The following is an 18,815-nucleotide window of genomic DNA, read 5'->3' as shown; positions in this document are numbered from 1 at the left end:
GTATGATCTATGTTTTAATTATTTGGTCAAATTACAGGCCACACTCGGTATAAACGAATTAAAATAATTTATTTGCTCACCCTCGACCTTAATTAAAGAAATTCTTTTAGTTCATTGATATGGACCTCCACAAAGTAACGCCTGATTCAATAAATTACTAGTAGGTATATAATTTAATTTAATTAAAGCTTAATTTTGAACTACACAAGGTGAGAAAGACAGTTTTTACCGAAACAACAAGCTACACCGACTTCCTCTATGCTTACCATAACACGAGGTTTAAATTTATAATATTTTATTCCAATTGCTGGTCTGTTTTGAATAATTTTTTTTTTTTTAAATGCCATCAAAAACAATTTCGTTTAATTTAATCCCCGCACTGGCAACACCGAGCCCATCTGGGCGGGCTGCTCGAAATAGCCCCGCGCGGGGGGCAGTAGCGACGGCGTCGCGGCCCCGAGCACTTGCCATGGCGTCCGTCGCCGCCTGGCTGCCGTTCGCCCGCGCCGCCGCGATCGGCTGGGTCCCCATCGCCACACACCCCTTCCGCCACCGCCCGTCCCCAAAGACCGCCGCCGGGCAGAAGACGAAAAACTCCTCATCAATGTCTCCGGCAGACGCTTTGAAACCTGGAGGAACACCCTCGAAAAATACCCAGACTCCCTCCTCGGCTCTACAGAAAGAGAATTCTTCTACGATGAGGACAGCCGGGAATACTTCTTTGACAGAGACCCAGACATATTCAGACACATACTCAATTATTACAGAACAGGCAAACTACATTACCCGAAACACGAGTGTTTAACTGGGTACGATGAGGAGCTAGCGTTCTTCGGTATCCTACCCGATGTTATAGGCGATTGTTGCTATGAGGACTATAGGGATAGGAAACGTGAAAATGCGGAGAGACTTATGGACGATAAACTCAGTGAGGCGGGCGATCAGAGCCTGCCGCAGCTTACAGATTTGAGGCAGAAGATGTGGAGGGCTTTCGAGAACCCTCACACGTCGACTGCCGCTTTAGTATTTTATTATGTGACTGGATTTTTCATTGCCGTCTCCGTGATGGCTAACGTGGTGGAAACGGTGCCGTGTGGGCACCGGCCTGGTCGGGCGGGTACCCTGCCGTGCGGCGAGCGATATAAGATAGTGTTCTTCTGCCTGGACACGGCTTGTGTGATGATATTCACCGCAGAATATCTGCTCCGGCTGTTCGCGGCGCCGGACCGCTGTAAATTCGTGCGTTCCGTCATGTCCATCATCGATGTCGTGGCTATCCTGCCGTACTACATCGGTCTGGGTATCACGGATAACGACGATGTGTCAGGCGCGTTCGTAACTCTCAGGGTGTTCCGAGTGTTCCGTATCTTCAAATTCTCGCGGCACTCCCAAGGTCTCCGGATCTTGGGCTACACGCTCAAGTCTTGCGCCAGCGAGTTGGGTTTCCTGGTCTTCTCGCTGGCCATGGCCATCATCATCTTCGCTACGGTCATGTTCTACGCGGAGAAGAATGAACAGGACACCAATTTCACATCCATTCCTGCCGCCTTCTGGTACACCATTGTCACAATGACGACCCTCGGGTGAGTACTATTCTTAATAAGTAAGTTTAAAAAACAAATGTCCATGGACAGATTTGAAAACATGTCGGTCAGCGTTCGGAAAAAGAATTATAACGTGTCGGAATTAGCCATCAGTCAATGAATATTCCATAATTTATCACAAAATCATTGATCGATGCCTTTATTGCTGTGCAAGCACTGTTCTTCCTCCCAGACGGATCCAAAAGGTAGCCACAGCTCTTGGGCTTAACAGGATAACTCCGAGCACCCCGAGTTCGTTCTTATAGAATGCATAATCAGTGTTAAAGTTTCTCGTTCAGAGCGGACACCTGTCGCAACCATTAAAAATTTACGCGGGAAGTAACAGTCATGGCGGCGCAGATTTTGCTCCATTAAAAGGTTTAAAGCGTTGAATTATTGATGTTGGTACACGCTTTTAATTCCGTTCTCGTTTGTGCAACGTGTATGAAGGTCGTAAAGCCTCCGGAACATATGGCGGTGTTTTGGACGGGAATTTTAATGGACATAGAGAATTAGGGGCTGTTAGGGCTCGTGTCCTCATGGGCGCTACGGAGCTGTGATTTAATAAAAAGGTAAAAGGCAGCAGGGCTACTACGAAACTCGAAACTCGAAGTTCGTATCGTACCGTTCCTCTCGCTCTTGTATTAAATGTATAAGTGTCAGAGGGACCGCACGACACGAACTTCGAGTTTCGAGTTTCGTACCTAGTAGCCTTGCAGGTGTTGTACGAAATTATAGTTATTGTCTGAATCTGTTAGTGATGAAATGAGGGTTTCTTTGACAGGTTAGATGGCGCTTGTATCGTGACCGTTTGTCAGTTGTGACATTTACGCCTCTTTTTAGGGTTCCGGAGCCAAAATGGCAAAAACGGAACAGTTTCGTCAAGTCTGTCTGTCCGTCCGTATGTCACAGGCATTTTCCTCGAAAACTACAAGATGTATATCAATGAAATTTGGAGTACAGATGTCTTGTCAAAGCCGCTATTTAGTTTTGTAGTTAAATTACAAAAATAAATATTTATAGGGGGGGCACTCCATACACGTAACAAAAATTGTTTTTTTTTAACTCGCATCAACATGTGGCACATAGTTCTAGACAGCTCTTTTGAAAAGATAGTAAGATTTCTCAAAAACTTTTTTTATTAAGTGATTTCCGGAAATAATCGCTCTCAAAGTAGCAAAAATTGTGTCCCGCCTCCTCTATCTTGGAAACCGTTTGTCCAAAAAAATATGCAAAAAATATGGAAAGGTAACGCTCAATAAATACTTTCAACGAAAATTGGTTTCAACATGATCGGATATACCGTTTTTGAGTTATTGCCGAAAACTGCGCTTCTCAACAAAAGGACGTAAGTGCCGTGAAGATACGCTCTTTCTCTGGTAATAGATTTTAAGACTGTAGTAAGCGTTTTAATTGTGTTATAACGCACAGTCATAATATTACTTGATTTTTTTCGTAATGGCTATGGAACCCTATCTTGGGCGTGTCCGACACGCTCTTGGCCGGTTTTTATTTGATTGGTTAAGTGAATGAGCCAATCACAAGCAAGGCCGTAACGTCAAGTGGACCTCTCGATATTAACGCCATCTAGCGATATTGCGTCTGTCAAGAAAGCACGAAACCCTCTTTACTGAAGCGTTATTTTGCGGAGATCCATATTGTAGAACTAAACATCACTATCCGTCGCCTACATCGTCATTGAGTTTCTTGCCGGATTCTTCTCAACAGAGGTTGAGAAGAATAAAGATATTTTGACTTTGACTTTGACATCATCCCAGCCTACATACTTCCCAATGCCATAGGTCAGAATTAACAAACAACAGTAAAAAAAACCGCAAATTAACGCCTAAATAGGTCGTTTTTTTTTGTTTGAATCTATTTTGAGAGAGAGCGAGAGATAGAAAGAGAGAGAAAGATTTTACTAAAACATTTTGGATATACAAGATAAAGAACACTGAGAAGGAAAACATTTTGAAAGTACATCGTACAGTATACCGAGAACAGTAACCAATGCCCCCACTCAGCATATTTTACTATGTTTCTAGACGTCAATTTCAGTCGAAAGTCAAAATGACTGTCTTCCTTTTCTATAGAAATACGTAAGAGCAAGAAACTAACGATAAAGAAGAAACATGCAAGTGTCAGTTGACACACTGAGGGCTCCGAAACAAAGAGCCAACACAAATAATTTTTAGGCGCTGTCATCGTTCATCCACCATGACCTCTCATATTTCGTTTTCTATAATTTTTTTACCGTATGGACAACGGAAAAACCTACTACATAGACACTGGCAAAATTGTCCTCCAACGGACCGAGCCATATAAAAAATATATAGATTTTTAGGTAGATTAGATTAGATTAGATTTATTTATTACCTAATGAAAATATACATTATAAACACATGTCATGTAATTATAAGAAATTCACAAAAGGATCGTCAAATTGTATACAAAATAATAATAATAATAGGTAAGTATATGATAGTGGTAAATTACAATACATTGTCAGCCAAAATAAAGTTAGAATTAAATTTAAAAATAATAATAATCAAGGGTAAAACATGGACAAAAAGTTAAAATTAAGTACAATGTCAAGACGATAAAATTAAAAAAAAAAATTAGTCCACAACAACAGGACAAAATATGTCAATATAATATGGTATAATCTACCAAGTGCTTAACCACTTTTGTCAGCCAGTTCATACCTCCATATCTACGACGTGTGACTGATCAGATTATTCAAATAAGTAAGCGTCCAAAAGGTTATATTTCATTACCATATAGGTTCACGTTTTACGAACCCTAGCAGAAGCCGCGGCACGCTGCGCACCACCGTACCTGGCAGGCAACACATAACAATTTTGACTCTCTTAGGTTGCGCCTTCTCGTAGCAAATATGTCTAACTAAACCGTAATTAAAATCTGATCAAGCTTGAAGGCCATCTATAAACAGCCGAAGGCACCGAGGTCCCCAGTTTAGTCCTAAACTAGCTTCGGGGCGACTCAGATTCGATTAGGGACTAATGAATGGAGATTGCTAGCTGTTGGCGCCGTGTAGTACGGCATAGGATAGGGCAAAAGCCAACTAGTCAATTAAGATGGATTTGCTCGGATTTAACTAGATAAACCTGAGTAAAGTGCTAATTCAAGGTAAAGTAGTGTCAAAATGTACGGAACTGTGAAAAGTAACCCAGGTTTAAAGTATTATGAAGGCTACCTTGATTGCAACCCTCCAAATAAAACCCTCGACCTTAATGTGCTTGTCATGAAACCCGTGGTCGGTAAATGAGTCATTGCGCGTACAAATTTTCTTGTCATGAAGCCCAAGGTCGGTAAAAGAGTCAGTGCCCGTACTGATGGTGCTGCGCGCGCTGCTATTTGGAACAATTATATTTTTTCTTTTAGAAATATAAAATTTTACTCACAAATGTGATGAAAAACATTGTATGTCGCACGGGCGGTACTAGAATTACGAACATCGACTCACTAAAGCCCTCAGTCTTCGACTTCGGGCTTCTAATAGACTCTCGTTCGTAATTCCTGATTTACCGCCCTTAAGACACAATGTACTATTTTTTAACCCTAAACCGTCAAACAGCCCTAAAGGTCTAACGAAAAAATAAAATTATAATACTACCGGTATAATTTACATTCTTGAAAGAGTACTATAAATATTGGTATTCCGAGTATGTACATGGATCTCACAACTTTTTACGGTAGAAACTGAGTTGCGAGACTTGTTTTTTTTACAAGTTATGTTTTTGATGGCATATATGTTTTGTTTCAGACTGTATTCAATGTGGTACTGCTGTTGTGTACTTGAATTGTGGATAAGCTTTTTGCGGATATTTGTAATATGCCCGTGATGAAATTTGTGGTGAGGATTTCGTTTGTAGTGTTTTCTTAACAATTTTTTCATTAGAACTTGCACTGTTTTTGAACCTTAAATATGCATACTTTTCAAGTCAATCTCATTACTGGTAGTGGATAATACAGGTCAAGGAAGAACCAATGGCGATCAACAAATAAGACTGACCACATCATGCAGGGCCCAACGACGGAAGTCGGTTCTATTTGACAACCAGGCAGCGAAAATCTTTGTCTTTGTTTTTGCTTGTATTAGGTACCTATATTTTAGCGGGTGAGAGTCCGGCATTGTCTGGGTCCTCCCGTGGCAATCGTCCATAATGTTTTTTTTTTCGACTGCACGCCGTCGTCTCCTATAAAGCATCTCATTATAAATTTTAAAACTAAAATCAAGTAAATAATAACCTAATCCACAAAAAGCTGGAAAACCCCCGACATTGTCACTTCAAAGTTAAATATTATCTCAAAAACGGCTGTTCAGCCTCAGCATTTAGATAAAACATGTCTAAGCACTATTGCTAGAAAACCTGCTTTCGAATAAAAAGAAACCGCATTCAAATCGGTCCACCCGTTTAAGAGCTACGGTGCCACAGACATACATAGCGTTCAAACTTATAACACCCCTCTTTTTGCGTCAGGGGTTAAAAATAAGAACTTAGTGTATTTGGCCTTTAAGGCGACTCAGCTCAAAAAAGGCACCGCTTTTAACGCTAAAGGGTACAAACGATCAAATTTGAAGGCTATCCATAATAGTACTGACATTAGGTCGAAGCCCCCTGTTTAGTCCGGAACCAACACCGCCGTGGGCGAATTCACACTAAGTATATTAAACTAATCTAATGGTCCAGTACTGCTATGCACGACCGACGATGCTTCAAATAATTTCTCTGTTCATTGCGCGGTTGAAACAATTTGTTCCTAATTGGTCATATTCCTAATTCGACACTTTCCTAACTGGTCATATTCCTGAATTTATCATTCCATGTACATTTGCCTGCATAAAATTAATTATAATATTTAAATCCTCTGTGGTAAATGATAAGAACCGTAATACAGTGCCAGAAACAGATCAAAGTTTTTATTCGACAAAATCTTTGTCGGTTAGGTTAAGATTATTTTTTTATGGCCACCCAGAACCGATTCGGGGCACTTATTAAATCGGTTCTGGGGGCCTACCACACTCTCTTAATACGATTCAGTTTAGGCTCTAAACTGAGCTGCATCGCTATTTCGTACCACGACGTTACTTTTGCGATTCAGTTCAAGCACGGTTCAGCGACAGCGATACAAACATTTTCATTCACTCACTTCAAGCGGTTTTCGTACCATGACGCTTAACTTGAGTGGGAATTGAATCGCTTCAGTGACAAGTTTAGCGATTCAGTATAAGTTACTCATTCTGACAATTCTTTTGGAATTCTAAGTGTTTTACTTGGAATATTTTTAAATTTCGAGAACTTTTTTAGGTTTAAGATTATTTATTTCTCATAAGATTTACAATCACTTACTGAGAAAACATATTTTCTTAAGAACTAAATTAAATGCGCAAACGGTCATGCTAACAAAATCAAAGTGGGTAGAAGAGAAATACAAACAAGTACAGTGAGTTAGATTGCAAGTATACAATGCATGGCAAGTTACACTTTCATTTTAACTGTGGTTTAAATGTTAGTTAATGAAAATTGATAAAATAATATTAATTGTTTATCTAAATGCATATGTCGGCGGCCGATCGTAAAATCCGCCAGATCACGAAATTCCTAGGCATATCGTGAAATGCCGCCATTTCATGAATTGGCTAAGGGATATCCGCCATATCGTTCAAATCTCGCCGTTTAACGATTTGCCTAGTGACGTTTAGGCAGATCATGAAATTCCTAGGCATATCATGAAGCGCCGCCATTTCATGATTTGGCCAGTTTAGGCAGATCATGAAATTCCTAGGCATATCATGAAACGCCGCCAAATCGGTTCTGGCACTTCGCCGGCCGCTGCCGCGGCACGCTCGCTTGGCTCGCTCGGCTCGAGCGTCGTAATCACAATTAAAACTAACCACTCTCGCTTCGCTCGTCGTACCTAATTTTTTCTATATAAATAAGTAACAACTAGTGAATACTTTATTTATCAACAAAATACTAACCTCTAAAATACGGGCAGACGTCCATGGTTTTTTCACATTGAGCACAGAATACGTTTGATTCACATAAAAAGAACGGAGCTGATGTTCAAAAAGCTTCTTTTGCACTTCTATTTTGAATTCAATCACTAGTTTCGGTTTAAAAATCATTTTTGTTGCGACGCCTACATTTTTCACGCGCTAAACAAACACGACGGTCAGCTGCTCGCGGCCGCCATTGCATACGCAGCGCCACCAGTGCCATAAAAGAAACTATTTTACGATGTGCCCGGTATCGAGCTAGGAATATCGACGAATGCGTTGCTCTAATCGATCTGCCGTATTATTTCTCAGGCACATCGTGATATGCCTGGCCAACGTTTAGGCATATCATGAAATGGCGGCGTTTCACGATATGCCTAGGAATTTCGTGATCTGGCGGATTTTACGATCGGCCGCCGACACATACACAATTTTCTATTACATTAGTTATTATTTTTTACTATTATTATTATTTTAAACTTTTATTCAAGTTTTATAACTTTTCATTGGACATTGTGCTTCTTAACTCCTCATTGATAAAACTATTTTTTCAGTGAGAAAATAGAATTGTGGATTAGTGACAGCGTAAACATTTTATTTGTACCTAATCAACACAACGGTTGCTAAGAACACGGAGTTGACATAGAGTTATGGTTTTCCAAAATAAAGAGATTTTAATATACAATATTTGGTTTGCATATAGCGGCATCCCTTTCGCGACTTAGCGTTTCAGATTCGGACCAGAGACAATATCGGTCTTTCATTCACTTGTAAACCATTGAGACTCAGCTCTGAGAAATAAACGTCGTGGTACCAATTTCGACGATTCAGTTTAGGTGCCTAAATTGAACTGCTCTGCGTTTGGATCGTTTATGAAAAGATCATGGTAGGCCCCCTGGGTGGTCATAAAAAAACAACCTTAACCTAACCGACTGTAAGCACGTGTTCATAATTTCATTTGACTGTACAATGACGAGTTAAGAATTATGACGAATCAGGAATACTCGAATGACGAGTTAGGAATAGGATCAGTTACGAATCGTTGAATCTTAATCAGGAACGAATCGTTGAAACGCTTACCGAATAACGGTTCGTTACCAAAACTCGCAGTGTGTCTTGTGATTGTCTAAACGGATTCACTGAAAATCAGCGTCTTTGCATTTCATGTATCGACAAATGCTGAGTGAAATCCTTTCTTGGAATCACCTCAACAATAAATTCACTATATCTTTGTTTCTTAGACAGGCTTTGTAAATACTGTAATATTGTTGTGATGTTTTTCAAAATAAATAAATCATTCATTCAATCATTCATTCAACCCGATAGACTAGTGGTTAATCCAAGTATATATATACCTAGTACGTAAGTAATAAGTATTAATAACGTAACTAGTGTTGAGCTAAATTTTCGTTAGGCGACCCGGAGAGTGAGGTAGTGAGGTAGGTAAGAGTGTATAGATTAGCGACCCAAAATTTTTGTTTCCCAATATTTTTAGTTCCATTCGCGTTTTACCACACTTTTCTATTTAAAGGTTAACTAGACACATGAATAAATTACTTAACCGGCTTGTCATCGCATAGGTCCTCCACAAGGTGGACCAGACCTGATGAAGGTTGCGAGGATCTGGATGCGGGCGATGCATGATGTTGGATAGAACAGTCCTTGTGGCGATCTTTTTGAGAGGCCTATGTCGTAAAGGAAGACTTTCGGCTGTGGATGATTGTGATGCTGATGATGATAATGATGAAATTACTGTAGTGGCATGGTTGTACCGGCCCGTGAAACGTGTGAATGACAGAACAAACCGTCTGTCAGTTAATTGTCATTTACAAATGACAAGTTTAATTAGTTTACCTGCATTGCGAAACCTTACTAAATATAATACCCGACAGGAACCGAACCTTGGTGCATGACGTGCTTCCAGGCATTGACCTATATGTTACCTACTAATCGACACACAAACGCAATGTTTTTTTTTTATGTCACAATTCTAAGGGTTTGGACAGTTGGCACGCGCTGTGAGATACTGGAGAACTGACGTTAAAGCGGGAGTTATTTTGAATACTAGCTTTACCTGCGTACCCGCTTGAGCCGTTAAGTTTGGCAGTTGTACTGGAATTCCGAGATGTTACGAAATTCCCATGAGAATATATGCGAAAACTACTTTTTATTAAACACCACGTAATAAGCGCGGTTAGAAGAACTGCGACCCTACAGCGCGTGAGCTGAGCGAGCGAAGCGAGCGTGCCTTGGCAACGGCCAGTGAAGCGCCAGAACCAATGTTATTTTGGAAAATTGTGAATCCGTTGAAATGGGAATATGCATAAATAGGAATCTCCATAAATGGTAATCCGTGCAGTTGGAAATCTGTATAACTGGGAGCAAATCCTAATAACTATAAAAATTACAAACAAAATACATAAAAATTAAAGATAAAAATACAGGGATGTAATTTTTTTAATTTACTATTATTTTATACATGCTTTTACATTAAAATACACCTTAGTTAAAAAACTAAAACAAAACATCTTAACTGTATCTACGTTCAGTGGAAGTGTAGAAGGTTTCCACCGTCAAAAAATAAAAAAGGAAAAATAGAAATTTATTGCAGACTAGCTGGATTGCTTGCAGGCTTCCGCCCCCGGTGACTTTTTTTTTAAATTATCTAAATCTTTTTTTATAAGCAAACTCTTCCTGACAATAGCAAACACAACAAAAAAAGAATTAGCGAATCGGTCCAGCCGTTCACGCGTGATGCCGTGACCAAGGGAAATAGGGATTCATTTTTATACATTAAAAGATGTATAGTCTTCGAAACATACACTACTCAAATACAAACTTTTGCATTTGTAATATTAGTAGGGAGGGTTTTGGCCAGTTGGCAAGCTCTCCGAGACTCTGAAAGTGATAAGTGACATTAAATAAACGTGTATGTTTAATATTTTCAGCTACTAAAGTAACTAAATTTTAGTTTTAAAGCGTTCGCTCTTTGAAATAGCTTGTTAATTTGTATGATATATTGTTACAGCGTCGTTGTTATGACTGTTATTTTTTTTATAAACTGTTTGTTACTCCATTAACAACAACTGTCGGTAACTTTTTTTATAAACTGTTTGTTACTTCATTAACAACTATTGTCGGTAACTTTTTATTTGTCCGGCGGAAACTTTGCGTATCTCATGGATGATCGGTATACATTGTATCTTGCGGGCGGTAAATAAAGAATTACGAACGAGACTCTATTAGTAGCCCAGTGGAAGAATGAGGGCTTTAGTGAGTCGATGGTCGTAATTCCAGTACCGCCCGTGTGACACAAAATACTTTTCATCACATTTGTGAGTAACAAACAACGTTACAGACGTTAAACGTTATATTACTGGATAAATTTACTGGTTGAAAACTGTAGTCTTCAAGCGCTACGGAGTATTGGAACCGACTTGCTATACTTTATTTTATAAACAGTTTACGTTTTAAAATCTGGCGCAAAGGTCGCGAGTTTCACATCCTGGCGCAAGTTTTTGTACCTCTAAGTACTGCAATGCGTACAATTAATTGACCACGTATTTAAATAAATCACTAGCTCAGTGCGTGTTTGAGATGAAATCAAACAAACGCAATGGGAGAACGTCACGCAATGTGAAGTGTTCGTGTAATAAAGTTAGAAGGGCAAAAGGCCTTTTTGAGTATGGTAGAACTTGAAAACTATTTGAAAAGTAATCATGTTTTATATCTTTAAAGTTTTTTTTGTTATATACTTATGTTATGAACTAAAACAATGACTTTTACCCACGACCTCACGATAGAGCTACGTCTATGCAACCTCCACCTTCACACTGTGAGAAAAAAACACAAATCACACAAACCCAAACCATCACCACGACACAATACTCCTTTTGGAACGTTCCATCTTTCTCCCAATATACCCTTTTCCAAAACACCCGCTTCTCATAGCGTTCGTATACTAAAAGACCCATTTCTCGTAGTAGCATCCGTATGCCAAAAGATCTGTTTCTCATTATACCCGTACCTATTTCCAAAAGACCTGTTTCTTATATAGAGTCCGTATACCATAAGACCCGTTTCTTATATAGAGTCCGTATACCATAAGACCCGTTTCTCGTAGCATCCGTACGCCATAAGATCTGTTTCTCACTTTCCATATTGTAAAGAGGTTTCACAAATACACATACCTACGTGTTACCAACGGGTGTTTTGGGAAACGGATATCAAGACAAACGTATCTTTTGGATAAAAGCACATTTTGACGAACACTTACATCGGGAAACGGATTATTTGGGAAAAGGTAGTGACGAGAACGGATGTTTTGGGAAACGGACAGAACGTTCTGAACTGAATTTACACTGTATTAACGTCAGGTCGCAGGTGAGCAAAGTAATTATTTTAGTTCATTGCTATGAATCTCCGTAACGTAACGCCTGTTTCAATGAATGATTCAGTACATTGTTATATACATGTTTAGACCAGGCATCATTTCAGACGAATTTTGGCGTCTTGCCTGTGCCCAACGTGACTTTGGGGACTGACTAGACTAGACTGATGCGAGAGCGACATGTTTGTCCACAAGCTTGACAAGAGAAGTTTGCGGAATTGGCGCAGAACCGCCTTGATGTCATTTTTTCTCTTATCAGTAAGTATCTTGAAACAGGCTTCATCGCAATACTTGCAGCCCTCCAACACGCGTTTGCGCCAATCAGCAAGCTTTCCCGTCAGCTTTTCCCAATCATAGTGGTACCATTTATCGTTTCGTGCAGTCCTTAAATCGTACGGTTTCCCGACGTTTCTCTTAGCATTTGCCACCGCACCGAGCAAACATGCCGTGGTACAGATAGTGCCACGACAGTTGAAGTGAATGATTACACACACAGCTACATAAAGAACTGATTGCGTAAAAGGAGAATGAATGAGTGAATGTCAAAATCCAGCTGTCATTACATGACATGTTCTTGTGTGCGTGACCTCAATGAGGGCTATCGCGTATGAATTCGCCACTAGAGGCGCTATTGTAGCGTGCGGTCTCCGAAATGTCAAATCTTATAGTTTTTGGGTGAGCTACGCGGGTTTTTTATAATAAGAATAATTTTGTGAATATTTTGCAATATCTGAGATTAATTATGGTAAATATGCGTTCCGGGGCAATGAATGTCTGTTTTGAGACAGCTTTGTCTTTTGGAAACCTTTGACCTCCCTTTTTTCCGAACAAAACGAGGACTATACAACACTGTGGCATGCTGGATATTTTTATGGTACGGTTTTAAGGTGTATTTAATATGATTTTAATCTAAACTTTGTTTTCACACCCGTAATAACAGACATTGAAAGCCATACTTAAAAACCTCACGCAACAGTGCGCCATCTAGTGAGACAAAAAACGATAGCCCTCATTCTGGTGACACTCTATAATCAAGAAGGCTCCATTCTATAATACATGCCCTAGCAAACGCAAGCGTCTTCTTTGTTTTTGGTTGGAACCCACTTTTTTGCATAGTTGTAGGATCGATCGACCGATATCGTGCCCGGTGGGCGCGACGAGCTTAACCGGGTTTTAAGCTTAAACCCTGGCTTATCCCTGACTTTGAGTTAGATACCCGTAATACCTAGGATATTATGAAGGCATAAATATGTATAAAGTTCCTTGAATACCTATCTCAATTATCTGAAGTCGTAAAAAAAATGCCACGAAAATTGGCTCCAATGTCGTTTTACGTAAAAAACAATTCTAGAAAGTAAAAGAAATTTGTATATGTTTTATTATGTAGATTTTAGTGTGTTTCGCACCAGTAGCGTGGAATAGACATTTTCTTTAGGCAACTCGGAGGATGAGAGTAGCATGAATGAGCAAGCATGTCTTTGGAAACAATCACTTCGAAGTTAGTGCACACAATCATTGCCATAAAAACTTTAGGCAATCCGAGCGTAATCTGGTTGTCACGGCACCCCGCTACTGTTTTACACGTAACATTTAAAACACGGAAACTGTTCTCTTTCTTGAATTATAATTTTGACGCAGAATTTCTTCGTAAAATTTTATTTAATCAAAGTCAACATGAAGAAGTTGAAAATACGGCTACTATTTTTGGTATGTCGACAGGTGTGTGTCTAGCCATTTTCCTGTAGCATGTGTAAAAATAATTATACTATCTAACATCCAAAACTAAAACTATATATAAACTAAACTAATGTTACAAAATAAAAATGTCATCCAAATTTTCTGCCTCAGGCACTGGCAGCATTACCTCTATGAACTGTGATAGTAAGTTACAAATATATTCTCTCACCAGATTTTAAGTTACAATAGCTGCATGCGAAAACATACAAAACAAATAAAATTATACTATCACTTAAGTCTCGAAAGACATTTTGATAAAACTACTAATTTCGATCTAGTTTCGATCTTTCCGGGAGATCTTTTTCATAAGTGAGTGCGTTCACGACGCATCTACCAGCACACTAGTGTTGCCAACAACTCAGATCGAACCTGATATTGCCATTTTTTACAGGTTGAGTAGCCTAATGTTGTCAAATTTGGACTGAGGTAGCCTAAAAAAGTAGCTTATGTGTTATTCCATTAAGGTGTCAAATTTCATAACTCTAAGGGGCTGTTTCACCACTAATTGTTAAATTTTGTGTCGGATAAATGTGATGCCGTCTTTGTTTATTCAGACAACACAAACAGAGATGGCATCACAAATATCTGTCACCTCAATATTGAAGTTATCGAAGCTTTTGACATTTGGACTTTTAGACCTTTAGACTAGTGATGTGATTATTTCGATCAGCTACTATAAGGACCTCGTCCTTCAAATAGCCTTTAAGGCGACACCCGAGTAGCCTAATTGGTGATAAATCGCCTACGTTGGCAACACTGCTCACACTGAACCCCCACCTCCGACTGCACTGAAAATTTTCCGAAAATATCGAAACTTTCGTGAGTTGAAATTAAATTAGTAAAATTTAAATTACTAATTTTATAAAAAAAATATCTTGAGAGCCGAAATCTGCTCAAATTGAAACTTCAGTCGGAAGCGCAACAAGGAATTCAGATTTAGTTCGTGGCCCTGAAAACGGCAATCACAAAATATCCAAAAGGAACCAAACCCGGTGGCCTTAAACAGTCCTTAACCGACTTAATTGAACTTGCAGAGTGCGTAAACGTCGTTTTGACAATTTGGCCGTTTGCCAAAGAATGTGTGACCAGCGGGACAGATGGCAGAAAAAAGACAATATTAATCATTATACATTACTTTGGATTACGCTAATGTGTTAGGCCATTGAGTGTTAAATTATTTTAGTAATTATTTGTTTCTGTTTTTGAGGGGCGGTTGTGACGATGTTTTTTAAAAACATTGACCTAGTGAAACAGTTGGCTTGGCTCGGTTTGAAAGAAGGTCGTGTTCATGCAAAATATGCCAGAAGTAGATCAAATTGTTCCTAGTTTATTACATCGCTAGCGTGTGCTATTTTAAGTGCGGTAGTTGAATTTTTCAAAATTTCCATTTCAATTTAAAAAAATCATAATCGTGGCCTTGTTTTACGTTGTATCCAGAGAACACGTGCCATATCCTCACCTACCAAGTATCATAATCCCGTACCGTGTAACCAGTTTCACGTCTTTTAGTAGTTGAGACTTTAGAAGTTTACATGGATTGCCACCAATCTCGTGAAAACTTTGGATTCTTTCTTGTAAAACGGGCAGATGATTAAATTTGATCAATTGACAAAATGCTTAAAAAAATATGTACTTAATTAGTTTGTCAGTTACATTTTCAAAAGTATTAGACACGTATTTTTACTTTTTTCAATTAATCAAAAATGATGGATGCACAGCCCGTTTAAGTTTTGTGTGACGTTACGCCTCGGTACATATTTTACTTGGTGACAATAAAGAGCCTTGAAAAGAAAAATATGTTGCATTTTTTTTAACTTAGGATAAAAGTTAGGGGTGTAAGGGGCCATTTTATATCTTTCGGGCCCCAAGTCAACCTCACCTGCTCGCGGTGCACCCTGCCAAATAACGAACGAGGCTCTGGCGAACCACCCACCAACCCGCACTGGACCAGCGTGGTGGGCTTATGGTCCAACCCCTCTTTCTTATGAAATGTACAATTCCCCGTCTCGGCCCCCAGTGCCCGGCCGCTCCAGTGACCCTGGCCATGACGGAGGTCAGACCAGTCCTGGAGCACGGGGTGCGAAGAATCCCCGGGCGAAATCGATCCGCCGTCAAACGACCACAGCTAGCAGTATGGACACCGATACATTGAATATTTTGACCTATAATGTGCGTACCCTTATGAGGGAAGAACGTCTAATGGAACTGGAGTATGCCTTATCCAGTGTAAAATGGGACATAGTGGGCCTTTCGGAGGTGCGTAGGGAGGGTGAAGAAACAGTAGACAGAGAAGCAAATGTGTTCTACCACATAGGTACAGCTGGCGGTCTGAACGGAGTTGGCTTCCTCGTAGCAAAAAAGTGGAAAGAACACATTGTAGAGTTTAAAGGATACTCGGATAGAGTCGCGGTATTAATATTTCGTATATCTGAAACACGATTATTAACTTTGATTCAAGCATATGCGCCAACTTCTTCACACAGCGACGACGAGGTGGAAGAATTTTATGAGCTCCTAAATAAAGCATGTGAGGAAAACCGAGGAACGTGGAATATGGTACTTGGAGATTTTAACGCCAAAATCGGGACTAGAGGTGAATTGGATAACAACCAAATACTGGGGCCGTATGGGATGGGCAACCGGAACGAGCGAGGTACCAGCCTCATTCAATTTGCCTTTGGTCAATGCATGAGCATAAGTAATTCCTTCTACCTCAAAAAACAGCAACGGCGCTGGACTTGGATTTCGCCAGATGGGAGAACGAAAAACGAAATCGATTACGTTCTCTCATCTGACAGAGACATAGTAAAGGACGTCTCAATTATAAACAAAATTTCATATAGTTCTGACCATAGACCGGTCCGAGCTAGACTCGTATTCAATTTCAAAATTCATAGACAGAAAATATTTAAAAATAAAAATGTTGGATAAGAACATTTTAGTCAGCAACATTGTACAATTTAATTTGGAACTGAAGAATTCTTTTGCCCTTCTTGCCACCGATGGGGATAATTTACCAAATACTCAAGATCAGTACGATCATATTGTAAGGAGTATTACAAGTGCCAGCAAGAAAATAGTACAGACCAAGCGCAAAACCCAAAAACTATCTGACAGATCATTGCAACTAATAGAACTTAGGGACTCATTTAGGAAGGATAATAGCTTGTATAGGGATATTGACAGGAAGGTGAAGCGTAGTATAAGGAAAGATATTCGAAATTTCAATACGAAACTAGTGGAGGTGGCAATAAATAAACAGACGTCATTGAGAGTTGCTCGGCAAGGTATCACAAAAGAAAAACCTTGGATAACCGCACTAAGAGATGAGAAAGGCGTAAAACATTCCAACAGAGAAAAAGTCACACAGATTGCCTCAAACTTTTACAAATTGTTGTACTGCGATCCATCCCGTAACACTGATAATACCAATTTCCACTGTTCTGAAAACATCCCTCCAATAACGGAACACGAGATCAGTAATGCCTTAAAAAACATGCCATACCAACGGAGCCCTGGAGGTGATGGGATTACAACAGAAGCTTTGCGAATAGGTAAAGAGGCTTTGTTGCCGCATATTTCAAATCTATTTAACTCCATACTACAGACTGGCTCAATTCCCCAAACACTTTGTCATTCTAATATCATCTTGTTACACAAAAAGGGTGACAAGACAGATATTAACAATCACAGGCCAATTAGTTTGGTGTCTCACTTATACAAACTCTTTACTAAGATTCTGCAAAACCGTATCTCTCCACAACTAGACCAGCACCAACCTCCTGAACAGGCTGGCTTTCGACCCTCGTTCTCCACGACTGACCATCTACATGCTCTAAATCAAGTGATGGAAAAGGCCAATGAGTTCAATATGCCACTTTATCTGGCATTCGTTGACTACAGCAAGGCTTTGACAGTGTCAAGCATTGTGCTATACTGTCCGCACTGCGCAGTCAACAGATAGATTCAACCTATGTGGAGCTCATTGGCCTAATCTATCGCAATAGCACAGCCAGCATAAATTCTAATCCGGCCTTCGTTTAGGTGGAAAAAGGAGTAAAACAGGGTGACCCACTTTCCCCAAAACTGTTTACCAGTTGCCTCGAAGAAGTGTTCAGAGCGTTGGCGATCTCTTGGCAAAAGCAAGGGAATCGATGTCGGAAGCAAAAAGTTGACAAATCTTCGTTTTGCTGATGACATCGTTCTTTTTTCACATCAGCGAGCGAACTACAAAAAATGCTTCAAGAACTAAGCACAGCAAGCCTTGAAGTTGGACTTACGATGAATCGGTCAAAGACTAAGTTGATGACGAATAGCATCAAACGTAGGGTAATGGTAGATGAGCATGTGTTCACTATGTCAACGAGTATACTTATTTGGGCCAGATAGTCTCCTTCGAAACAGACAAGGCAAAGAAGTCGACAAACGTATTGAAAATGCCTGGAGGAGCTACTGGTCCATGAAAGCACTATGAAGGGTAAACTTCCACTAGCCTTAAAACGCAAGCTCGTTGACATGTGCATCCTGCCCATCCTAACCTACGGTGCTCAGACCTGGTCTTTGACTGAGGCCCAGAAGTCCAAACTCAAGGTTTGCCAGCGGCTATGGAGCGCAGTATCCTAGGTGTTCGAGAGCGATAGAATAAGGAACACTGATGCGCTCAAAAACCCGAATTGTTGATGTGGGGACGAAAACCCGCAAACTCAAGTGGGACTGGGCAGGACATGTCTGCCGGATGCATCCGGATCGTTGGGCTAAAATCACCACTGATTGGGTTCCAAGCGACGGACACCGGAGCAGAGGTAGGCCTAAAAGAAGGTGGCGGGACGATTTGGAGAGATTCCAGGCCGGACTGGCAACATTTTTGCCGAGGCCAGAGACGAGTGGAAGGAGAAAGGGGAGGCCTTTGCCAGCAGTGGGACACTATATAGGCTATTAAAAAAAAAAAAAGGATAAAAAGTTTCTTGCGGCGCATTTTTCTTGCCAATCATGATTTTTCCGAAAGCGCTGCCAGTATAAAAGTGACATTTGCCGGCGTACTTAAGAATCATACATTAGATTTTTGGTTATGATGCTCCAT

At 40.0% G+C, this 18,815-nt stretch overlaps 1 protein-coding gene across 1 annotated transcript in view; it reads left to right on the top strand.

The window, feature by feature from the left end:
- Window positions 1-469: 469 nt before the first annotated feature.
- LOC141438820 (potassium voltage-gated channel protein Shal-like) overlaps window positions 470-18,815 on the top strand; it is a 106,323-nt gene continuing 87,977 nt past the window's right edge. Inside the window, 2 exon segments of the mRNA XM_074102832.1 lie at window positions 470-542; window positions 545-1,583. Coding sequence (XP_073958933.1) covers window positions 470-542; window positions 545-1,583 — 1,112 coding nt within the window.

This window comes from Choristoneura fumiferana, chromosome 19, assembly GCF_025370935.1.
Source record: "Choristoneura fumiferana chromosome 19, NRCan_CFum_1, whole genome shotgun sequence".
NCBI classification, from domain to species: Eukaryota; Metazoa; Arthropoda; class Insecta; order Lepidoptera; family Tortricidae; genus Choristoneura; species Choristoneura fumiferana.
The sequence above is the reverse complement of the archived record's forward strand: the minus strand, read 5'-3'. Positions and strand labels throughout refer to the sequence as shown.